Source organism: Pseudorasbora parva, chromosome 19 (assembly GCF_024679245.1).
Source record: "Pseudorasbora parva isolate DD20220531a chromosome 19, ASM2467924v1, whole genome shotgun sequence".
NCBI classification, from domain to species: Eukaryota; Metazoa; Chordata; class Actinopteri; order Cypriniformes; family Gobionidae; genus Pseudorasbora; species Pseudorasbora parva.
This window is the reverse complement of record NC_090190.1, coordinates 32,781,388-32,806,664: the sequence shown is the minus strand read 5'-3', so window position 1 is coordinate 32,806,664 and position 25,277 is coordinate 32,781,388. Positions and strand designations below refer to the sequence as shown.

The 25,277-nt window shown below is 37.0% G+C and overlaps 3 protein-coding genes across 5 annotated transcripts in view; 1 reads left to right on the top strand and 2 right to left on the bottom strand.

Moving 5' to 3' along the window:
- Window positions 1-990: 990 nt before the first annotated feature.
- si:ch211-288g17.3 (chromosomal protein D1) lies at window positions 991-4,809 on the top strand. 3 transcript variants are annotated; one of them, XM_067426758.1, is made up of 2 exons: window positions 991-1,129; window positions 2,380-4,809. In XM_067426758.1, exon 2 carries the CDS (start codon window positions 2,449-2,451, stop codon window positions 3,595-3,597), a length of 1,149 nt encoding a protein of 382 aa, XP_067282859.1. In that variant the 5' UTR covers window positions 991-1,129; window positions 2,380-2,448; the 3' UTR covers window positions 3,598-4,809. The 3 variants fall into 3 exon arrangements, with proteins under 3 accessions (XP_067282859.1, XP_067282860.1, XP_067282861.1); XM_067426759.1 differs by having other exon boundaries at window positions 1,007-1,124; XM_067426760.1 differs by lacking the exon at window positions 991-1,129 and adding an exon at window positions 1,244-1,352.
- Window positions 4,810-4,903: 94 nt separating this feature from the next.
- vamp1a (vesicle associated membrane protein 1a) lies at window positions 4,904-12,670 on the bottom strand. Its single transcript, XM_067426761.1, has 6 exons — window positions 12,322-12,670; window positions 12,050-12,065; window positions 10,867-10,993; window positions 10,203-10,361; window positions 7,267-7,318; window positions 4,904-6,557 (listed from the first exon to the last, which is right to left on the bottom strand). Coding segments are annotated over exons 2-6 (357 nt in total). The 5' UTR covers window positions 12,052-12,065; window positions 12,322-12,670; the 3' UTR covers window positions 4,904-6,540.
- A 2,787-nt stretch (window positions 12,671-15,457) lies between these two features.
- The window catches only part of iffo1a (intermediate filament family orphan 1a), an 18,770-nt gene continuing 8,950 nt past the window's right edge, over window positions 15,458-25,277 (bottom strand). The window contains exons 5-9 of the mRNA XM_067425594.1: window positions 23,198-23,382; window positions 22,840-22,957; window positions 22,043-22,135; window positions 21,832-21,962; window positions 15,458-19,458 (exon numbers count right to left, since the gene is read on the bottom strand). Of these exons, the coding sequence (XP_067281695.1) occupies window positions 19,302-19,458; window positions 21,832-21,962; window positions 22,043-22,135; window positions 22,840-22,957; window positions 23,198-23,382 (684 nt within the window). The 3' untranslated portion in view covers window positions 15,458-19,301. The remainder of the gene's footprint in view (window positions 19,459-21,831; window positions 21,963-22,042; window positions 22,136-22,839; window positions 22,958-23,197; window positions 23,383-25,277) is intronic.

Below are 25,277 nucleotides of genomic sequence, written 5' to 3'. Positions count from 1 at the left end.
CTATCAGATCCAGCGTTAACTTCTTGAGCCATTTGAGCTACAGTAGCTCGTCTCTTTGAGGCTTTCGCATCCCATGTGTATCATTGAGCCTTGGCCGCCCATGACCTTTTCGCTGGTTCACCACTGTTCCTTATTTTGTAGATATTGACTGACCATTGCAAACCAGGAACACCCCACAAGAGCTGCAGTTTAGGAAATGCTCCTCTAGCCACCACATAATGTTATGTCATAATGTTACCTGATCGTTATATATAGCCTAATATATTATTTATTACCGTGGTAAATCTGTTTTTATTATTTCTTTAATGATTATATTTCTGTTTACATTACACAATATAATTAGGCATATTATTTCTATGATTATTATTATTCGTTTACCCCTTATAATGTTAAGCTTTTTTGTTCTTTTCTATTTTAACCAGAAGCCTCTCCCTGAAATTCCGCCCCCAAGATGGGATAGCAAACCGGACGTTAGCAAAGCGAAACGCGGCAAATGATTGAAAAGAATATAGCGTTTCCGATTGGCTAAAAACGGCGGGCAAACCTTTGTGTGTGTGTGTGTGTGTGTGTGTGTGTGTGTGTGTGTGTGTGTGTGTGTGTGTGTGTGTGTGTGTGCGCGCGCGCGTGTGTGTGTGGAGACAGATGTGAAATCTCAAGTCATTTAGATGTATCTGCAGACACTATGTGCATTTTATGTGTTATTAAACAAATGTATATGTAATTTATACATTTAAAAAATATATTTACAGAACCTTAAAAGACCAAATGTTGTACAATTTTGCATTTAACTCATAACTGGAATTATTGGATCCTTGCGTTCTTTAGCTATATAGTAATATAGCTTACATTGTTTGGATCTGTTACAGAATATTCACACGCATACATAACATGTTTATTTTGGTGATTTAATTTTACTTATACGTTCATTAGTCGCGCTTGCACACTCCAGTACAGTAGGCGGCGCTGTGCAGTGAATCATTGGCCCGGAGAGAGAAACGAGGAAGAACTGGCATTGCCTTTCAAATAATCACAGTCGCCCGCCCACTGTCCGATGCTGTTTGCATCGAAAATATTGTCGAATGCATGAAAAAGATCATCTCTGCTGTTGTGAAAGCGCTTTGCGAGTAAGGTGCGTTGTGTTTCGAATATTTGCCGCTTTTTAGTATCGAACGAATGAAAGCCGTCTCTTTTTCCATTGAAAAGTTGTCTTAGTCGGGTTAGCAGGCAGCTAACAAAAATCGCCAGTGCCTCACATTTTACCTGGAACTACAAAAGCTCGCGGGCTTCACTGTACATGATGGCAGCCAGTCTACAGCATCCGCTCTTTTATGCGTGTCATACTGCATGAAATCGTGTGTATTTTGAAATGATTCTCTCAAATTTTGCGTTGTTGCTCCATGAAAATTTAAAAGCAAGTCGAATATTGTCGTCAATATTTTTGTAGTGTGCAAGATCTCGCTGCATAAATTGATGCATTTTTTTCATGCTGTGATAATGATGTCCATTTGCATCCGTTGAGCATGCATGAAGTACGCTAGCAGCGTGCTCGAACTTCTGTGCCTGATGCTTCTTCTGTTGTAAATACTGAGATGGGTTTTCTTTTGTCTTGTGTGTTCAAACAGCGCTACAAACGATTCGGTCAGTTTTAAAATAAACTACTCCCAAGATGATAATAAAATAAAATAAAATAAAAACACACCAATGCACATCATACCCCTTCCATTCTTATACAATAGTTTTTTTAGTGAGTGCATTATTACATTTAAATATGTGCCTTTTAATAATTATGTAGACATTTTGCTCTTTGGTTTTCAGCTACAGAACTCCATTTAATTCTGTAACTTAATTTACTTCCGTGTTGTTGTGTTTTTTTTTTTTTTTAATATGAAAGTTATATATTTAGTTATTTTTTAAACTATAATATAAGTACCCTAATATATTACGTACAAATACATAAATAAAACCAAGTGTATCACACTCAACCTTGTTAAATTATTCTTACATAAAATAATGTATTGTAAATAAATATATTTTTTATTTTTGTACATGGACTGTAAAGTTTAATTTTAATTTATATGAAGTTTAAAATCTTATTTTCCTTTGGTCTTTAATTTGGCTAGGTCAGCAGTAAACTAATGTATCTTCTAAAATAAAGGTAAAATAAATAAATTATTCTTTTCTCCCATGAAAATACAGGGTACCCAAACAATTTTATTTTGTGTCATCACACGATTGCGCACATAAATATTTTTCTATGGATGTGGCAAATCCTGGATTTGGAGGGAAAACAAATGTGTGGTCTATTTAAGCACTTAATTCAAATGTTTTATACCTTCATGTAAAACCTTTTTTCTTCCTCTCTCATCTTGATGGTTTCAGAATTTCAGCACCAAATAGACAATTGTGGCACTGATACGCCTGAAGTTGGGAGCGAGAAGCAGCAACGTGATGGAGATTGAGAATAAAGAAGGATCCGAGAGCCCTCTGCCTAACGGCAGCACCCATCCTCCCAAACGTGGAAGAGGTAGACCACGAGGGTCACTCAATAAGAAGTTCACTGTTGAGAAAGCGCCGACACACAATGCCAGGCCATCAAAAAAGGTAGACTTCTTTTCTCCTGACATAGTCATAAAGACCAAGGTGAAGAAACGTGGTCGACCAAAGAAGATAAAAATGCCCGGTAGGCCGAGAAAGATCCCTCTCACGCCTGAGGAGGAATCAGAGAGACTTCAAAGGTTGAGTTTACAGCGCAAGCGGAAACTGTCAAAGCCTCTCGGAAGACCCCGCATTCATCCCGTCGCCGAAGGCTCCAAGGCAAAAAGGGGAAGGGGACGACCACGCAAATCGGACGATGCTGGAGCCCATAAAGGTAGTGGCGAAATCAGCCTTGATGTGTCTAATGGCGCTCCACGAAAGAGAGGGAGGCCGTCGGGCGCAATGAAGAGGAAGAGGGGTCGGCCGGCAGGTCCTTCCAAGGTTTCAATTGCCAAGTCCTCAGATGGGACCCCAAAAAAGAGAGGCCGCCCTCCAGGCTCAGCCAACAAGGTGAAGAAGATCCAGCGGGTTGATGGAACTCCTCGAAAGAGAGGCCGACCCCCGGGCTCGGGCTCAGGCTCCAGCACCAAACTAAAGATCATTCGACGAAACGCAGACGGAACTCCTAGAAAGAGGGGCCGCCCTCCAGGATCTGGAAAGAAAGTTAAGATTGCCGAAAAGAAAGTTGGAGATTCTCCTCGCAAGAGAGGCCGACCACCGGGCACGGGCAAAGTCAAGGCCCAAGGTGGAAGTGCGGAAGGGGCGACCGCCGACGGCGCTCCGCGTCGTAAGAGAGGTCGTCCAAGCAAAGTCAGACTGGCTGTCGTGCTCGAAAAACTCCCCTCGGAGTACCCGGATGAAGAAGAGACCGACGCGCCCTCTCCCAAACAGTCACGCACCTCCGACGACTCGTCGCAAAATCAAAACGATGACGAAGAGGAGACCAGGGCGAGCGAGAACGACGCAGACCCAGAAGACGAAGAGGAAAACGCCATCGATTGTTCAAAAGTGAACAACACGAGCGAGAACGAGATGGTGGGCAAATTCAAAAAAAAGAAATAAAAAGATAGGGGGCTTCATTGAAAATTGGTGGGTATATTTTTCGAAGGGTTTTAATAGGCTATGTCAATAATTTTTTTTTTTTTTTTTAAATCTGATAAGTGTGCTTTTGGTGTTGCCTGCCATGCCAGATTGTATTGTTTTTCTCTTTATTTTTAAGCTCATTTTTAACCTAAATGTTTGCTCACTATGTGATTGAGCACAATTGATTTATTTTATTGTTTTATTTTAATATTTTGCATGGGAAAAAAATGCATAATTTTAAGCATGCAAAATCGAAGGACAAGTATGTAGCCTGTAAACATGGGATCCAAAAAGATGACGCACAATTAACCGTTCCATTGAAAACGTTACCATGCTAAGCACACCTTATTGGTTACCAATGGTTTGTGCCAACAATTTCAAAGCAACTACCAAACCAGACTGTTTCAGATGTAGGATCTTCACACTTGTGCAGTAGCCCGAGTGCACAGGCTCTTAAAATAAGACTTTTTTTTTATCCGCTACTCGCCCGGACGTTTTAAGTGCGCAGTTTTATTTCTTTTACCATTGTCGGTTTGTTCATTTCAACCCCACCGAGTTCAGTGTTTTATAGTGAAACAGTCTTATTTGATCATCTGAGTTGCCTGATAGTCTGGTCATTTATAGGTGTTCAGTGCTTAGTTTACCGCACCCCCTCATTTCTGCTAAAATATTGTGATTGCTCCTTTTTTAAGACATGCCTTTTTTCAAAATGTGAATACATTCATATTCTGCTTCTGGTCCTGAATTTTAATTTTCATATGTATGGCTTTTTATATACATTTCTTGTTGCTCTGTCTTTAACTTTTTCCTCATTTAACCAGTTGTTTCCCCCCCATGATTTGCTTAGTTTGTGTAAAACCGTATAGACGACTTGTTAAAAAAACTGTAGATCTTGTCTTGATTAATTTTCATGTATGATTTAGTTTTAATCTGTATGTACCAGTAGATGCTGAAAACATTGTTTTAGCTGAAAATGTTCATGTTAATAAAAAAATAAAACTGTTACTGTTACAGACATGATGGTTCAATAGACATGTGCATTTCATGTACACGCTTTCTAATTAGGTTACTCATCTGTGCTGTAGTACGAGACATTTCTGTATCGCCGCTTTGTATGAATCATTTCACTTCGTGATTTGGATGAGCATTGTTGCTGATTAATAACCGATTAAATCATACCATATTCGCCAAGCCTTGTTGTGACGTTCATTTATGTTGTGCGTGTGAACCGATGGGTTTCCCAAACCCGCTCCCAAATAAAAACTACAGAGGGGGAGGAAGCAAGTAACAGCATCAGCACTTTATTAGAATCAGCACATGGTGGGCAAGCAGACATGCTTTAAAATGAACCACAAGTTAGCAGCTTAGCTCCAAATGATCAGGGACAGGATGTTATTTTATGCGTCTCTGCAGCACATATTTACAAATGAATAGTTTGCATAAAACACAATGTATTCAGGAGTGTTTTTTTTAAGGGAATGACATTCGCTGCCCTGCATTAGGTTTGCAATTTGGGTTAATGCTTAATGTAGGGGATGTTATTCACACAGATGGTACACATCAATAAGAGCAAATATTCTAAGATTTAGGTGCTGGACAATATGTCCTTAATACCCCAAAAATGTCCTCTCAAACTTACAATCGTTATTATGGAGGTGGTTAAAGTGCCCATGTATATTTAACACAAACACATGCAGAGGTACATCCCTGAACATCGTCGTCTCCGGTGCTGATTACGTATTCGTAATCCCAAATATTTACAAAGACATTAAATTACTCACATTATCAGTTATCATTCAGTTTGCATATCAGTAGTTGTTCATTCAACCTAAAACATCACGGTGCCAGTAGTCAGGAGAAGTTTACCATTCATTAAAACCATTTTTTCTTTTAACGGCAACATATTTAGTTAAGATGTGGACAATCTCAAATATAGAAATATTAATAAATAAAAAATAGAACATAGAAAAATCTTTAAACCATATTTCAGTCACATTATTTTATATTGTGGTCACATCTAAAATCTTAAATTTCAATATATATAATACCATTGATATCTCTGTTCCTCCAGACTGATCTTCTGGCTGACATGAACAATGCATCAACGAGCAAAAGAGTCGATTTGTGATCAGATATTCCCCATAAGTCGACTAAGTGCTAAGTAAAACGTTCTATGCTTTAAATCTCAAAATTAATGCAAAAATTTGCACCATCCAAGAAATGTTTTACATTATGATATGGAAGGAAATAGTCTAGCGCAATAGTCACTTTAAGACATTTAATACACATGGTAACTGCTCTAAAGTCATTGAGGTCTTTTTATAGGTCCATATGTTAGGAAAAGAAAACAAGTTGCTGTTAGGAATCTACATGGAGGAGAGCTAAAAAAAACATTCTAAAAAACTAATTCAATTTTGACTTTCTGTAATTTCTCAGTGCAGTTGCGCTTTGTTAATACCGCAATGATGGGACCACGACGGTTGTTTCTGGGTAAACTAGTACACTTTTGTTTCTGTGCATAAATGACTGACTTGATCCTAAACGCAAACTGATGTCTGCGTTTCATTCTCCCTCTTTAGTTATTCATGGGTTCATTTGGACAACGCTAGAAATCTATATTATTGCATCACCCATTGTTTCTGCCCTGAAAAGGGCCGACATCCTCCGATCGAAAACCGCATGTAGATCGTCCTAACCGAAGGAGTTTTGGAGTAAGCTCGGGCACTGTTGCAAAGCACTCAAGAGAGGTACAAAGAAATGCAGTGACAGACAAAGGGAGGGAGAGGCACTGCGTCAATGACTGCACACGCACACACACGCACACACACGGTGGATTCAATGAAAGGCATTGGTGGGGAGAAGAGGAGGGGTGGAGTTCACACAAAGCCAGAGTCTCCTGTCCTTGTGTGTCCCACGAGAGGCTCAGTAGTAGAAGTACACTGTCGAAAAAAGACAAGAAAAGAGAATTAAAGCAGTGAAATAGCTTAGTCCAACTTTTGATTTGGATGCATCAATCTAGATCTTGGGCCTCGTTTATAAAACGTGCGTACACACATTTGATCTTAGAGTGTGTGTGTATGCTAAAGTCCACGCAAACGCTCAGATTTATACGAATGGTTTGAAGTGGTAAACTGAAGTCAGGTTCAGGCGTATGCACTTCTCCTTGTGGCAGAGTCGGAGTACTGCGGGTATTTGGAAATCGAAGCAATTATTGCCGCTTGCGATTCTCAAGTAAAGCATTTGGACGTTGACTGCTGCTCTTTTATATGCAAATGATATGAATTAGTGGGCGTTTAAAGGTGGCGATTTGCAATCATTCATCTGCGTACAATTTCAAGGTCATTCGCAATTTTTTGCTTTCACATCTGGAAGAGAGCTGCACACATCCGCACAGCTGAGAGATGCTCTTAGGTCAAATGTAGGATGGTTTAAGTGTATAAGTGAGGCCCCTTATCTTAAATGAATAAAATCCGCTATTCTTTGATTAAATATTTGCTTTTTTAAGAGATTTGTCCTTCTTCCTGATATTATGTATGACTTTATACACCCATAAATAATTCTTAATCCCAGATCAAAATGAAAGATGGCACTGGGAATGCTGGGAATAAAAGTAAATAAAGATTAAAATTATATTTTTATTCTACTCACTGAAAAGGATGCCCACCAAGATAACCCCCATAATTGCCATTATGATCATCATCTGTGGAAGAAAAAGAAAAACGGAAATACATTGAGTAACAAGATTGCATTTCATAAATAAATACAATTTTATATAACTTTGTAAAATAACGTGTTATCTTTGTAACCTTCTAATGTCTTGAACCCTGTACACAGTGTCCTTGTTATATATATATGTAACATGTCGTGACTGTAGTAATAACTATAAATTATGCACAATTACATGCAACTAACCCTAAACCAAATGTATATGTAGATAATTATTATTACACAGTACTTAAATGTATAATGGACTGTAACACGGACACCTTCAAATAAAGTGTAACCCTTTACTTTAAGGTGTTCTTCCTTGTTACGGTGTAATTATACATTAATTAAATATTATTTAACTACATGTACTTGGGATAGGGATAGGTTTAGAATCAGGGTTTGGTTTAGAGTTAGTTTCACGTAATCATGCATCATTTGCTGTTATTACTATAGTATGTACATGTAATGTGTAAAAAGGACACTAAGTGTTACCCATTAGAATTATAAAATAAAGATGATAAGTTTTTAATCAAATAATTAACTATAGCTTCAGGTGGTAAAAGTAAATGAATAAACAAGTGCTGTCAAATCGAATAATCTAACATATAAATGTGTGTGTGTGTGTGCGTGCGTGTGTGTGCACATATAAGACACACAACACATTCAGTATATTATATATTTACAAACATTTAAGATAGATGAATTTAATGGATTAATTAATCGCTGTCAAATCGATTAATCACATCTAACAAAGGTATGTGTGTGTGTGTGTGTGTGTGTGTGTGTGTATAAAACAAAATATTTTATTTGTTACAAGACATTCATTAGAATATTAATTTGAGTAGATGACCATTTTACTGTAACATTTCCCTATATCAGTGATGTACAAGTTATTAGATTACAAATATTTTACTTATCCAGCTGTTTAAATCTACTCTTTAATAAAGTGACAGAGAAGAGTAACATTTCTGTTTATGAATTATAAGCACATTTTGATCGGGCCCTTATTTGGTTTTATTTTATCTTCAATAAAAAAGGGCATGTTTCCAGTTTCTCCTTTCCTAGGTACAGTTTTCTATTTCTTACAGAGAAAAAAAAACTTGTGTGAAGGGTATGACATGCTAAGTAAATGCTAAGTACAAATGCTATGTAAAACCGCTGAATTATTTTGCATGCAGCTTTTATGACCTCATATTTACTGAGAGACAACATGGAATATTTATGCTTTTCATTTGTCACACCACAAGACTATTTAAAATGCCATTTAAATAAAGACACAAAAACCGACCCGTATGAATGTGCTCTGCTTTAAGAACATTTCTCTCTCTCAAGGATGTGCTCCACTAAAAATACAGAGGAAAGTTACAAAAAGAAGGTTTCTGTAAGAGTAAAGAAGTGAACAAAGGAGCGAGAATAATAAAACAATCTGGTTTGGAACGGTGGGACAGGATAAATAAAAAGTGGAGGATCTGTGGTCACGGAATATGAAATGGATGTGGAAAAGGGAATGAGAGGAGGAGCGAGAGAGAGTTATTAGAACGGGTTACATCACAAATCACATCTGGGGTTTAATCCAGAAATGCTGTAATCCAGATTGGGACTAGAAGCCCCCTCCCCTCCCCCACCCCACCCCGCTCAGAGAGGCGATTGGACGGGCAGCTGTTCGGCCATCTGGGGCGAGCGGTGGGGGGTTGGCGGAAGGGAGCAATACATTTATCTGGAGGGGTGGAGAATGAGGGGGAGTTTATAAATCTATGCCGTGGGGATGGATTGACAGATAGCTGGATGGAGAGATAAAAATGTAATATGTAAAGTGAGGCTGTCAAGAGGAACAGACTGACCAATGCAGGCTTGTACAAGATGTCACACATCTGAAGTGGAAATTAATAATGTGAATTCTCTATTTATAATCCATTTGATAGCCAAGTCACGCTCCAAAAAAAAGCTCTTTCTATTAATAGATGATCAATGGAATTGCATGGGTAAATTATTGAAGAGGATGGTCTGAGCCTGATAGTCTCAGGAGTGGCTGGACTCGTGGATCGTGCTGCTGCAGTACCTAAACTTGCGTCACAGCTGCAACTTGCCTAATATATCTCAAATGCTGGCCAGCGCTGTCACTTATGTGCCGGGCTGCATTTAGGTTATATCTAAATGAGAATGCTCCTGTTTTAGTGTTGACTCAGCTTTGCCCCATGAGCCATCTTTACTGCTGGCAATTATAGAAACGCCAAAGGAGCCACTATCTATTCTATTAGTTTATATTAATACCAGTTATTGACACTAAACTATAGACTCATTTAATATTTAATCTTGATTTTTAATGTTATTTAGTATTACAACTGAAAAATACAAATAAAAATCAGGCCTCAATTTATTTCTGTGTACATTATTTGTAGTATTATTTAAGCACTATTATAGTTTATTAATATTTTTTTGTTTTCATTTTAATTGTAGTTCACATTTGAATAATTTTGCTTTGTTTTGTCATTTGTATAATAATCCATCAAGTTAAACTGAATGGAAATGAGTAATGTGACTTGGCAACTTGCTGAAATAAAATAAGGTTAAGTTGAATGAAAGTTAAAATGAAATTTTATTTCATTTGACGTTTATTATTCAAGCTACTTTTTATGGTTTTATTTTTAGCTTAAGTTAACTATAATAACCCTGATCTTTTGTAAACCATTCTTATGTTTGCCGCATTGAAGTGAATGTGACTAAAACAACAGTTAACAAACACATTTGTCTTATGTTTTATGAATGAGGTCAAATATGTATTTAATGATTTCATTGTAACAATGAATAGGTATCTTAAAAATGATTGAATTAAAATGGGACTTGAGGTCAGTGACCCCAGATGTAAAGAAACGGACCTTCGCATTCTTCCACCAGTACTTGTTTTTCAGTTTAGCGGCGCTGCTCTCAAACTGCGATGCTCCGGCCTGCAGCGCATCCGCCCGGTCGTCCAGTTCTGACAGCTTCTGATCTCTTTCCAGAACCTTGTCCACATTCACACGCATGATGTCAACCACCTGAACACATTTAAAGAAGAGGGACACAGACCTCAGCAACATGTAATCGGTGCGTACAATCAGTGAGATTCAATGTGAAACTGAAAGTCACTTCGAATGGAAATTTCTTAATGTCTTAGTCATTAGACACTAAACATTGAAAGCAATATAGGATGAATATTGTATGAGAGCCTGGCTAGCGCCTCAACATTTGATTTCATGAAAGTTTTATGGTTCCAAGAAATCTAACATTAATAATTTCCTCACTGCTATAATCAACAATTTGACTAATACAAGTCACGTCTAATATAGTGAATGGCAAAAACAACATACATATCAGGATATAATATTGAAACTTGAATGCATTTTTAGTATGTTTCTTGAACCACAGGCCTGTACTCAAGATCCAGCATTTATGCCCAGTATGCAGAATATCTCCATCATTTTATATTAATTTAAATTTTTTGAAGATTCACCTCATCCAACATGTTTTTCAGTACCATATTATAATATTGATAGGTTTTACCTCATCCACTTGGGCCTGTGTCTGTTGGAGACGACGGTTGCTGGTGAGGTTGGGAGGTGCGGCAGGTCCGCCCCCCTCACCCTCAGCCCCTGGGGCTCCAGGGCTTGCAGCGGCATCTGGGGCAGACCTGAGGGAAGAGGTGACAGGGGTTGAGGAGGCATATTTTTTGGACCTTTCTTTGCACCACTGGCTCTGCAAAGGGCTCAGTAAGAGATTGAGATTGTGCCATCCCTTTAAACAAATATTATGTTAAATCATGTTAGTTTTAGACAACATCTCAATAATTTGAGGAATTTAACTTGAAATGGGACTTTTCAGTAGGCCATGATGCATTATTGTGCAGTAAAAGGCCAGATATGATGGGGGGTTAAGACATTGTAAATGTAATCTGCAATAAAACATTTTGTTTTGTTTTTTATCAATTATGCAAGTTTTCTTTAGGTTTTATTGAATTATACATTTCACTGTATCACACTGTATGTGTAAGTGAGTTAAAAGGTGTGATAGTTTATGGGATCTACTTAAGGCTAACGTTAAGAAAAAACAACCAACGTTTCATTAAAGCTAGTAAGGTTTTTGAGGTAACGTCTTGAGGTAACCATAGAAACAAACAGCAGTTGCTTGAGCACTTAGGTAGGAGATTAGCATTGGATGTATATCGATAAAAATACATACCACATTAATAACTAACTTTAGAGTTTTGTTTAAAACGCCTTAAATTTGAAGATTAAGCGAAAGAGATAGCCCTAATTGACTGTACGTGCGCTAAAAAGCCGATTTGGGTTGCGCGAGACGAACATCAACTGATTGCATCATCGCACAGTTTAATGCAGGTAAGTTTTATATATAGGCCTACTGTACAACTCGGATTTAATAGGATTCTCGATGCAGTTTCCACTAAATTCCGATAGATGGAGCAGAGCACTACAGTCTACGCAAATTATGATGCATCAGCTGTAAAACCTGAGAGATTTTGCGGTGTTTTTAACGAACTGTCTTGAAAATAGGCTAACCCAAGACGCTGAATTACTTTTGCTAAATGTTATTCAGAGAACACAATGAATAGCTCAATTGGTAGTCTAAATCTCAGGCATACAAAGTGACTTAACATTAAAACACAATAAATATAGTTTTTGTTTTTAAGTTTGTTTGTTTAAAAATAGAGGAAATACAGTGCACTCACATTTTGCTGGCAGGTGCTTAATAAAACATCGTCGTCACCAATGATGCGGGGAGAGAGACAGACAGGCAGAGAGAGAGAGAGAGAGAGAGAGATAGAGGATTAGTAGTCAAAAGCCAAACTTCCTATATTGACAATAAAAACACGCACAAGGAAGAAAAAAACCCTATGTATTCCTCGTAATAAACTCTATATCAATGTTGCATATAATATTCCCATGAGGATAGAGTCATGAAGCGATGTCTACCGCGTCATCACAAAAAGTGCTGCATTACCGAAAGAGCCTCAGGCGACCAAAGCCTCGAAACACAAATCCAATCTTCTCTACGAAGAGCTTCCTTCAGGTTTTCCCACTGGATGCGACTGTATATGACTGTATATATCCTCCTGAGAGCACGTAGGCTATAGAAAAAACATACGCAGTCAAGTGACGACTTAATTCAAATGACAAGCTTCAACTTTTGTTAGACTGTTGGAAATAGCAGTAAACCAAGAGACATAAGCATGATAAACGCTTCTCTAGAACAGATAAAAACGACCTGGACGAAAAAAATATTAGTCCTCCTATGTCCGCATGAAAGTGTATGTATGCCTGAGTGAGAGAGAAGGGGAGGGGATGAGCGAGAGCGAGCGAGAAAGATCACGATTACTTTCGGTGACTCTCTCTCTCTCTCTCTCTCTCTCTCTCTCTCTCTCTCTCTCTCTCTCTCTCTCTCTCTCTCTCTCTCTCTCTCACAAACCCCTCCCGCCCCTCTCGGTTAACGTTAACGGGACAGCACTGCGGTGGTTGAGCACAGTGTAGATACACTTCCAACCCCCTCACAGGCCTGGGATTTTAACTGTAAGAAAGGGGAGGAGAGGCACAGGAAAATGGGTGTATGCTTTAGAGTAGACCACTAAAGTGATGCACTAGAGCTTTCTGATCTGCACATCTGACAGTTCACTGACAACTTGTGTAATGTTTGATTTATTTATGGACGTGATTATTGCAAGTGTCCAAATCCTTCTGAGCTATGACATACGTTTAGATAGCCTACCCGTTGAAAAAAAAACCCCAGCACATGCTGGTTAGGTATGTTTTGAAGAATGGGAGCTGGTTTGTGCTAGTTTGAGCTGGTTTAAGCTGTTCAAATGCTGATCATTAGAAACCAGCTCCAGCTCAGGACCCGTTTAAACCAGCTCGTGACCAACTAAGGACCAGCATAAACCAGCTCAAACCAGCTGCCATGCTTCAAAACATTCTTAACCAGCATATGCTGTTTTTTCCCCCCAACATGAACCTCAAAAATGCCAATTTGAAATACTATATAACTAAATGATAATTTTGCTAAAACCTCTTCAGGCAGACATATAGGTTAGTATTAGTGTCATATTGGCAGCATAAGCAGCAAACGGAAGCAGTGCAGCCAATAACAAAGCTCAGCAAAGTGCTACAGACAGTTCGGTCGCTGTGGAAACAGCTTCACAGAAATGATGACTGCTGAGCTCCCAGCACCAATCAATGAGAGAAATATTTAGCCCTGTGCCCAATCTATGGCTAAAGAGCTGACCACTAAAGGCAAAACTGTGACTCAGACAATCAACAAATAAAACGAGTTGGAAACAGATTCTAGGGCAATCAAGAAAATGCTGTCGTAACACTTTACTTGAAGGGGTGTGCATGACGTGACACCTTTATAATAATGTTAAGGCACGTCATGACTTTTTATGCATGTTTATGACAACTGTCATTAAGTGTCATTCGCGCAATTGTCATTTTTAATGCAAAGATGACATTGTTTGAGCTGTCTTTGTTATAACAACTTGACATAAACCAATACATCATAATCTGTCTTTTTTTGTCATGAGAACTTGACATTACTAAAACAACATAACCTGTCATAAACATGACAAAACAGCAGATTAATTATCAAACTTAAGAAACTACTTAGCTTTATGGGTTAATATTACATTAAACTGTCCTGTGGTTTGTTTTGACATTGGCTTGAATTTTTTTATGACCACTTTTTTTCAGTGGTACAAATTTTATTTGTCATTAAAATGTAATTATGTGTTAATACTCTGTCAAATTATTTTATAGATATATTCAAATAAAAGATTTCTCATATGAGAGGTTGGAGTTTAGGTGAATGTCTAATTTTTGGAATCAGGATTTTGGGAAACTATACAGCATGGTTACTAATGGACTGAAGAAAGCAATATTCTTTTCATTAAGACTCATTCATACATTTTTTTTTTTTTTTTAAAGCAGCACAATTGTTTTGAACATTGATAATGCTTAACATAAAATGTTTTTGGAGCAGCAAATCAGCATTAGAATAATTTCTAAAGGATCACGTGACAATGAAGACTGGAGTAATGATGCTGAAAATTCAGCTTTACCATCCCTCCCTCCCTCCCTCCCTCCCTCCCTCACTCCCTGTACTTATATGTTGCTGTATAATGTTGTATAATTACTTTAATATTTCTTAATATTTGTGTGGACTCTCCATAAATGTTTTTATACTGTAAAAATGTATATTATATTTATGATAAATAAACCCATCTCAAAAAGTTTCCTCATGGGGACCTGACTCGTCTGTGGCTATATGCTAGCCCCATATGCTACAAACTGTGACTGTACTGTGTATTCTGACACCTTTATATCAGAGCCAGAATTAACTTCTTAAGCAATTTGACCTAGCTCATCTGTTTGATCGGATCACACAGGCAAACCTTTGCTCCCCACGTGCATCAATAAGCTTTGGCCGCCCATGACCCTGTCACCGGTTCACCACTGTTCCTTCCTTAGACTCTTGATAGATACTGACCACTGCAGACTGGGAACACTCCACAAGAGCTGCAGTTTTGGAGATCCTCTGACCCAATCGTCTAGCCATCACAATTTGGCCCTTACTTACTTACTCAAATCCGTACACTTTTTCTGGTTCTAACACGTCAACTTTGAGGACAATATGTTCACTGCTATATTGGACAACATTGCTGCCTAATATATCCCACCCACTAACAGCTGCTGTGATGAAGAGACAATCATCAGTGTTATTAATGTCACCGGTCATAATGTTATGCCTGATCGGTGTGTGTGTGTATATGTGTATTATATTATATATATATATATATATATATATATATATATATATATATATATATATATATATATATATATATATAAATAATTTAAGGGGGTCTGAATACTTTTACTTAACATGAAGACTTTTTTTTATGTGTATATGTACATTAATGAGAAAAAAAAAAATACCGTAAATGATTTTAGCAAATGGCTGCAATATAACAGAGTGAAAATGCAAAAAAACAATTTACTGATAAATATTCTTTCCCTTATGCAAAGATTTAATTAATATGCAAGATTACAATAAAAATACTTAATGCAAACAAGATCAATGAATGAACAACGTTTGCACTAAAATAATTTATTTTCAGCTTGTCCACCTCGGTATCTGTACACAGTCTTTAATTTTCTGATTTGAGACCATCTTTACAAGTTTCATTGGTCTAGATATCAGATATCTAGAATGAAAACAATGTATTATTTTTTTTTTTTAAATAAATAGTAGTCTATTGCACAAAAAAAACATTCCTAAACCATCTGGACAGTTTAGAAGCCCTTAAGGATACCTCACAAAACCAACACAATTTGATTTGTTCATGTTCTTTGGGTAATAAAATCCCCCTCTTCCACATAATATTCATTGCACACTGATAATCATGATCATTTAAATTACATTCCTCCTTTTTATATTAACCACTTAATTTAACATCATATTACAAACTGAGAGCTTAGAGCATGTGAGCCTATGTTCTTAGATTGTAATAAAAGGCATAATATTACTTTGTTCTGTACATTCATGTTATGGTACACTGCTGCAAGAGATGGCATGATAATCTACTGTAGGCTATGACTGAATTATCACAGAAGAAGCTCTATTGTTTCCATGGTTTACATTTACAAGAACATATCTATTACATGTTTCTGCTATTGAGATTCAAGAGTTAAGCAGACAGACATTATTATCAGTATTATGAAGGTTGTGAAGCAGATATGTGCCATTAAACGCCTCAACAAGAGTCTTCAAGTATTAATACAATATACTTTCAAAACCCGCCGGTCTACATCTAAAATCAGGCTTTGAAAATTCTCTCAGGCACCTTCATATACAGATATGTTAGTTGAGCTTTTCCTTTACATTTGGTTTCACCAGCAATTATAAAAAAGCACTGGTCATTTGAAAAATATAGAAACAAAACAAGGTAGAGCAAACATGAAGAAAGCAACTTTTGTTTTTACTGCCATAAACACTGACTCATAATTAGCCTGTGTATGGAGGTACATTTATGTTATCAGTGAAAGGTGAACCCAGTTTTTTCTTTTAAATGAAACTTAAAGCCACAATATTTAATTTTTCTGCGCTAGAGGTCGCTTAAGCTAAGAAGTAGCTTGATGACGTCTCGATTTCGCTGAACTTTTATAGATGCTTCCGCTTCTTCCACTCATGCGTATATGGGGTAACTCAGCCCCAGCCCCTCATGTTATGTTTTAATGCTACTCTGTGTGTTCGCTCAGTGGCTACGAGACACTTGTTGCACACTGCAGTAAGCTTAATCGACATTAGGCATGGTAAAATGGTACTTGCGGTAAATCAAGAAAACAAGATTAAAACACAAGACTAACGGTATTGAGTTACTTAACAATGATTCGTTTTCTGCCGAAGAATGTATCCAAAGAGTTGCTCACCTGTCTAATAAAACAAATTTGGTGTTTCCATGGTTTCCAACGGAAATCGAGGGTAACGCGGGATGACGTCATTGATAGGCGACGCAAGGGCACGGTCCGTGTGCTTGTTAAAATGGCTTATTTCTCTGGATTTAAACTCTCTTGGAAACGTGGGATAATGTAAGTACACAAGTCAACAAAATATATAACATTGTTCTAATGGTTTTTGGATATTTTAATCCAAAAATCGTACATGTTGTGCCTTTGACTGAACTCGTTCCTAACTCAGAAGTCTTGAACTGTTTGGCTAAAATTGTGACCGATATCGAGAACCCTCTTTATTCAAATACATAATTAAACAACCAAACAAACAAATAAATAAATAAGCAGATAAATAGCTTAGAAGTTCAGCGTGGAGAGAGAAAGAATGTGGAAAGCATCGCCCTCGGCAGCACAGTCATCACTTAAGCATAAGTGCACAATGACTCGCTGCATATTGACTCTTTTGACCTAACTAACCAATTTGTTTCGACCGATTATTTACACTGAAATCACTTGCCATTGTGCCTATTTTTTTTTTTTTTTTGTCAGATGCACTTTATGAATTACCTGTTTTTGTAACCATGGCCCTCATAGAGTGAATCTAATGAAATTCACTTGAGTATCTCTATTTGACTAATCCTAAAGCAGCGAAATGGCTAAAGACATTCACTGAGCGATTAAAGGCATGTTACAATGCTAAAGATGTAGCTTTAACCTAAAAACAATCAAACAATAACAAGGCCAGTGATTAGTCATCTGGCCTTCACCCACAGCACAAAAACCAAAGATTAAATAAGTAAATGAAAACAGACACCCACACACTTCAGTGAGCACTTCACGCTAAAGTGTTCAGTGCTAAATTCTGCTCCCAAAATCATCTCCACTCAGAGCTGCAAAATGTCTGACAGTAGACCTATTTAAATATCACTTATCATATAGCTGGCATTATTGGTAGCTGATGCAGGAACTGCTAAGTGCTTGTTCAGAGATTAATAACTTGCTCTTATTATTTGAGTATCCAAGGTTAAAAACTCTACTATTATGGCTGATTGAAAAAAATATTTCAGACAAAGAAACATTTTCTGTCAAAAAGTGCCTTGTGGGTAATGCTGGGGTGAGTCATTCCTACTATGCAATCTTTTAGTAATTGTTAATTTAGTACAATTCATATAAATTTCTAAATGTGACACTGATTTATTTAAAGACATTTATAGTTTTTCCTTCATGTTTTTTTTTTTTTTTGGAAAATGTAATTTTTTGTTCATCTTTACTAAAATATCCTTACTTAATGACATCATTCTCCATGACGACATCATTTTTTAGCGGGTAAAAAAAGCAAAAATATAACCAATGGATTTTTTTGTGTGGTTTTAACTGTTTTTGTTGGTTTTGTCTTTTAAAACATTCACTTATTAATTTAAAACATTTAATCATGTTGGAATTGGCTTAATAAAAAAATATATACTTAAAAACAAATATTTAACCAAAATGTAAGCTAACTCAATTCTTCACTTCAGCTCTTCATCATAATTGTCTGGTCCCTGTGTAAATAATAGGGCCTAAGTATAACCAGAGTAAAAAATAAAAATGATCCCATGATTTACTCACCCTAAAGCCATTCAAGGTGTATATGATATTCTTTTTTCAGACAATTACAATCAGAGTTATGTTATATTATCATCGTATTCAACATATGGGAAAAGCATGACGTTGGACATAGTGTAAGCTCTTTGAACTGCGAGAGGCGTTAGCCATGTTACACTTTCTTTGTTTAATACGGGAGGCGGTCTTCCGCCAGATATATACTTTACTTTAAAATGTTTTATATATGGATATTTTTCTTACACAAACCCATCAATTTGCTTCAGAAGACCTTTATTAACCCACAGAACGTGTGGATTACTTTTATATGTATTTAATCTATGTATAGATGGATACAATTTTTTGGGCTTTTAAATTTTGGCCTTCCATTTAATGCCATTATAATGCTTTAATGATTAATTAGCCAGGACATATAACTCCAACTGCATTCGTCTGAAAGAAGAATGTCATGTACACCTATGATGGCTTAAGGGTGAGCAAATCATGGGTCATTTTCATTTTTGGGTGAACTATCCCTTTAAATTAAAAATTACAAAATATACTATCTCAGGTGTTTATCTGCATACAAATAAACTGTAAAAAAAAAAAGAAAAAAAAAAAAAAGATGTCATCTAGAAAGAGTGATAACACATCTTGTGTTTTTGGCCAGAATTTAACATGGTGCTACTTAGTGAAATTGCACAATGGATGCTTTAGGGCTATTGACGGTGTATTCCAATAGAGGGCACTAGTGAAACCACACAAGGTTACTTGCCTTTCAGAAGGTAACTATAACATGTTTACTAGTCTTGCTGCAGCATCACAGTCTCTATTATGAAATGGTCATGACTATGTTTATAATTGCAGCTATTACTGTGCTGCTGAGGGGCATAAATGCCATCAAGCCTTCTTCCATGAGTGGTCCGGGACAGAAGAGTTTGATTGAACATCACAATATGGTTCAGCGCCGTCAGAATTTGCCGCAGTTGCTTTTTTCCTCTCCTTCTCTGCATTCTCGCCTTCCTCCACAGCACCCGAAACGAGAAGAGGGGATTTTCTGTGAAGGAAAGGAGATGTAATGAGTGACAACAGCGGGTGTCTGGCTTCACCCTCCACATAAACAACAAAAGTTGAAGGGTTCAAAAGTAACATTGAGAAGGCATCGTTCACATCATCTTTTAAAGCCAAAGCTGCCAGTGTTACTGTCACACGATGGTTTACACTATCAGTTGCAGCTAACTTCAAATCTTTACACATTATTTTAGGTTCAATAATAACTACTTTTAGAATATAAAGCATACCCCCTGTGTTGAAAATCAAGTTTTAATGTTGTTTATATGTTTACAGTATATGATAAACCCATGTGCAAATTTATCAGTCAACATTGAGTTGTTGAGTATTAACCAACCTGATTTTCTACTTAAAACTGCAGTGCCAAAAACACTGTTTGGAACCGTAACATGTATCCGATCCTGTCAACGTGTGGCACATGCTTTCTCAAACTGACGCTCTGTGACGTTCAAAGCGTTTCTAAGGATGCTGATTTTTCATAAGGTAGCTGTCTGACTCTTAGATGGCAAATGGGAACATGGTTTGTGTAACATTAGCAACACATTATTAGCGGTTTGATAATGTAGTCGATCTAAAGGCTAATCATGTCAATTACTGCAATGTGTCCAATATTGTACAGAATGATACATCATAAATGCATTCCCATTCTGATACATTGACATGTAGATGAGCCTGTATAATTCACTTGTCCTCTTCTTCTTCTTCTGAAATCAGCTTCTGGTTCAAACATACAACATTTTTGTATGCTACAACCAATATTTCACTTGGCATTGTGTAGCATTTACTACAGTTGAGCAAGCTTTTGTGATTGAGTGAAGATGGTGACTAATTTGCATATTAATGTTTCTGCATATACTAAATAAAGCAAGGGTGTAGACTTAAATTATTTTAAAGCATGAAGAAATTATTTGTAAATAGCTGGTGTGCAGTCATGTTGGAACAGGAATGGGCATCCCCAAACTGTTCTCACAAAGTTGGGAGCATGAAATTATCCAAAATGTCTTGGTATGCTAAAAAATTAAGATTTAATTTCACCGGAACTAAGGGGCCCTGAAAAACAACCCCACATTATAATCCCTTTACACTTTGCACAATGCAGTCAGGCAAGTACCATTCTCCTGGCAACCGCCAAACCCAGACTTGTCCATTTGTAGAAAAATTATCCTTTACTCCAGAGAACACGTCTCCACTGCACAAGAGTCAAGTGACGCCGTGCTTTACACCACTGCATCCAACGTTTGCAGTGCACTCTGTGATGTAAGGCTCGGATGTAGCTGCTTGGCCATGGAAACCCATCCAATGAAGCTCTCAGACACTTTTCTTGAGCTAATCTGAAGGCCACACAAAGTTTGGAGGTCTGTAGCTACTGACTCAGCAGAAAGTTGCTGACTTCTGCACACTGTGCGCCTCAGCATGAGCTGACCCCGCTCTGTGATTTTACGTGGCCTACCACTTTGTGGCTGAGTTGTTTTGGTTCCCAATTGCTTCCACTTTGTTATTATTTCACTAACAGTTGCCCATGGAATATTTAGTTGTGAGAAAATTTTACACATGGACTTACTCCACAGTTGGCAACCTATCACGGTACCATGCTAAAAATTCACTGAGCTCCTGAGAGAGCGACTCATTTTTGCACAAAATTGTATAAGCAGTCTGCATGCCTAGGTGTTTGATTTTATACATCTGTGGCCATGGAAGTTTTGGAAAACCTGAATGAAGGACACTGATAGTTAACAGGCTATATAAAATGTGTTTAAATGCACTTTTTAACTTCTTTATTAGAAAAACAAATCTAATTGACTGTGCAACATCAATAATAATCATAAGCAAGGGTTTAAAATGTCTTTTTGTTGAATAAAAACACATTTATTAAACCACATCTTCGGCACTTTTTTCTTTTCAGAACTAGAGCATGTTTGCCGGTAATTTTTTTAATTCACACAACGTAGCAAAAGCTTGTGCAAATTTATGATGAATGGTCCAGAATGAGAGGTTCTGATACAAAGCAAAGACTCTTGGTAGAAAACTGTCCATTTATTAAACCCTACAAAAACTTTGATGTCTAAAAAAAAGGCAGTTTGAAGTAGTTATTAATGTGCACCTCTGACCCTACAACATGACTATCATGACTAGTCTTCTTTCAAAGTCCTTGTTTGTGTGTGCGAATAGGTGCTTGTATGGCTTATAAGGACACAAATGTGTATAATGACATGGGTGTTACAACCTATACATGGATTATGAGGACATTTCCTGTGTCCTCGTAAACCAAATGGCTTTAAACACATACTAAACTGTGTTCTCCCCCCCCCCCCTCCCTGTAAACCACATATACCACATGTGTGTGTGTGTGTGTGTGTACCTGTCTCCAGTCTGAGTGATTAATCGTCTGCAGGTCTCCATTTGAACATCCAGCCCTCTTTTCATGCTGCACATCTCCATATACTCATGCAAATGCCTGTTCATATCCGACTTAGCAGTTGCCAATTCCAACTACGGGTACAGACAAACACAAAACAAACTTAAAGTAATAGACAGACATGCAGAGTTAGGTTTTTAGACAGTCTATTTACCTCAATTTGGTCAATGGTGTCTTGATATTCCTTCTCGCGGGATTTGAAAAGGCACTCCGTGTCCTTTATCACCTTCTCTATGGACTCATCTTGCTGCGTCAGATAGTGTGTATTAGCAAAAGAAAGAAACAGTTATTTTTGAGATGTCTTGTAGCTTTCTCTTCATGATGGAAATATTTTGCAGAGAAAGAGAAAGACATCTAGATTAAATGTATCAAATCAGTTAAAATGTTTTTCTTTTCTCGTTGGTTTGCTGCTTATTACAAAACAAAACTGATGATCCGACAAAAATCACTAAACTGTATTAGGTCTAGCGTGAACATTTTTTTTATTTGTTTGTGTATGCATGCTCAAAACATTTGGACGAAAAAACTAATCAATAATAGAGCTAGATACATTTAACGAAATATTTCACTGATTAATGTGTAATCAAATCTTTTTTTAAAAGCAACACTAAAAATGAACTGCTTTTTACTGCAATACTGTAGTTATTTTGTAGTTATTCTTTAGTTTAAAAATGTATAAACTTCATGAGATTTGATGACTTAATTTAAATAAATATGATTTTTTATTTATTTTTATAAATAAGTCTGAATGTTCAGCTGTTTAAATGTTTTTTTTTCCCCCAGGTGTAATTGGGTTCATTTTATACAGTGTACAAATTGTATGAGCATTAAGTCCTTAAAACAACACACACACACACACACACACACACACACACACACACACACACACACACACACACACACACACACTCACACAAGAACCCCCCCCAAACTAATTTAAGATGGACGTACCTCTCCTTGGTTTTCAACATTGAAGGTGCATCCTGGAAAATCTTCCCAGAGTAACAGAGTTTCCTCTGTCTCTTCCCATGCAAGACTGTCACAGTCATCCTCAAACTCACATTCACGTCTGAGGCATAAAAACAAACACTTATTCTATCAAATGATTGGAAATGGTTTGCATTAAAAGTGTGTGTGGTCTTCAAAATAACAACATAAACCTGAATGCATCAACCCTATATTTTTAATTGACCATTTTTTGTCCACTAGAAGTATGATTTATTAGTTCACTTATGTATCATCTCACTAATGTTTGAGTAAAACAATTAACAGCATTCTGAAATTTCTGAAATTCAGCGGTGCCACTTACAATTGGTTGAGCATCCTCTGCATCTCTTCATTGATCTGATTGGAGCAACACAGCTCCACCTCCTTATTCCCACTTTCCTCACTTTCAGAGATGCTTACTGGATCATCGCTCTCATTCCCTCTGATTGTCTGTGGTGCTGGTTTTCGAGGACGGCGAGTCAAGGTTGACGGAGGTGTTGCTACTTGCTAGAAAACAGTAATATAAATAACATATGCTAAAATATGCTGATTTGGTACTCTTAAAAACAGTTGTGTTGCTTTTTTTGTGACAAACCCCGATACATTATTGTCAGGATTCTTTGATGAACGGAAAGTTTAAAAGAACAACAGCATTTATTTGAAACAGATCTTTTGCAACACTATAAATATCTTTACTGTCATTTGCATCCTTGTTTTTCTTATTGGGCCGATAACGATAAAATTAAAAATGAACATATATTGTCCAATATTGATATGGTGGGCAATATATCATCCATTCCTAGAAAAAAAGTGTGGAATGGTGGACACTTCATGCACTTGACTGTCGCAACTTTAATTACGCAGCGGAGGGGGTATCAGACTCCGATGTTGAATGACAAAATAACCTTCGAAAATTCACATACTACACAGATAAGTGCATAAGTATATAGAGTATAAGTTCATAGTGTATAGTGTGTCATTTGGGATAATAAAATACACCTTAAAATAAAGTGTAACCTCCATTTTTCTTAAAACTTCCCAATAAGGTTCCATTAGTTAACATCAGTTGTGCATTCACTGAAATGAACTAACAATTATTACAGTGTTTATTAAAGTTAACGTTAGTTAATATAAATCTAAATTAACTATGATTAATAATTGATTTCGAATAATGTTTAATTTTGAGTTTGTTAACTAGTTCTGTCATGACATCTCTCTGGGTGTTTGGCATGGCAATGGATATGACAGTGTTGATATGTTTGGTCTTGGTGGAAAAGATCTGCTAAATTGTCAATTGCTTGCTATTTGCAACTTGCTATTGTCAATACATACATGGCACGCTGTAAATGTAATTATTATTAAGGAAAGTGTCCTGAACATTAAAGGTGCCCTAGAATGAAAAATTGAATTAACCTTGCCATAGTGAAATAGTAAGATTTCAGTACATGGACATCACATACCGTGCGTCTCAAACACCATTGCCTCCTCCTTCATATGTAAATCTCATGAATCAAAAAACACCACGGAAAAATAAGTGCTTCTCAACATAAGGCCAGCCGTGACGCAAGCGTTGGGGATCATTTATATGCACGCCCCCAACATTTGCATATGTCCAAACATGTTCATTTTCAGGCAGAACTGACGAAGCCGAATCATCGGGACTGCAGGTAAACAAGACACTTGAGGATAGCAAAAACGGCTCTCATGACACATATGTCATGTTTAGGCTGTGCAGGAGACGTGAGGACTTTTCATATGTCAACAGTCATGGTTGATGATTATTATAATCAGATACCACAACAAATCGTTCGTTTGTTCAGCCCATTTCAAGCAAGCTTCGCTCAGCGTCTTAAACTGAAGAAAGTGGCAACTATATTCCTGTAAGCAGTAAGTAGTGATTTTTCCACTTATTGACTAGCTGTTTAAACAATTTCTGATTAAATTGAACGTTTCATAGAGAGAACGCATTGTCTAGATGAAGCAAGATGCTAGTACAGTAACAAGGGTAATATTATTTTTTATTACAAAATACAACCGTAGATCATTACAGATCGTTCACTCGATCCTTCTAGCAAACGTCACCTTTTCCACCATATAGGTTAAAACGACAGTCATTTGACAAGACATATTCATATTATACATAAGTTATATATTTATATTTTTGAGAACTGAAGTAGGCCTATGATGTTTTTGCATGTATTTCAAAGTAAGTTACACCACAGTCACTGCGTAACGTTAGCCTACATTGTGACTAACGTTATATAAACCTGCAATATCGTTGACGAAAAAAGACAAGTCTAAAATATAGACTGAATGACACTTTAAGCAGAACATCTCAAATGGAGATTGCTGAAATGCAGCTTACTTGTTTATTGGTGTTTTCAGATCATCCACGAGAGAAA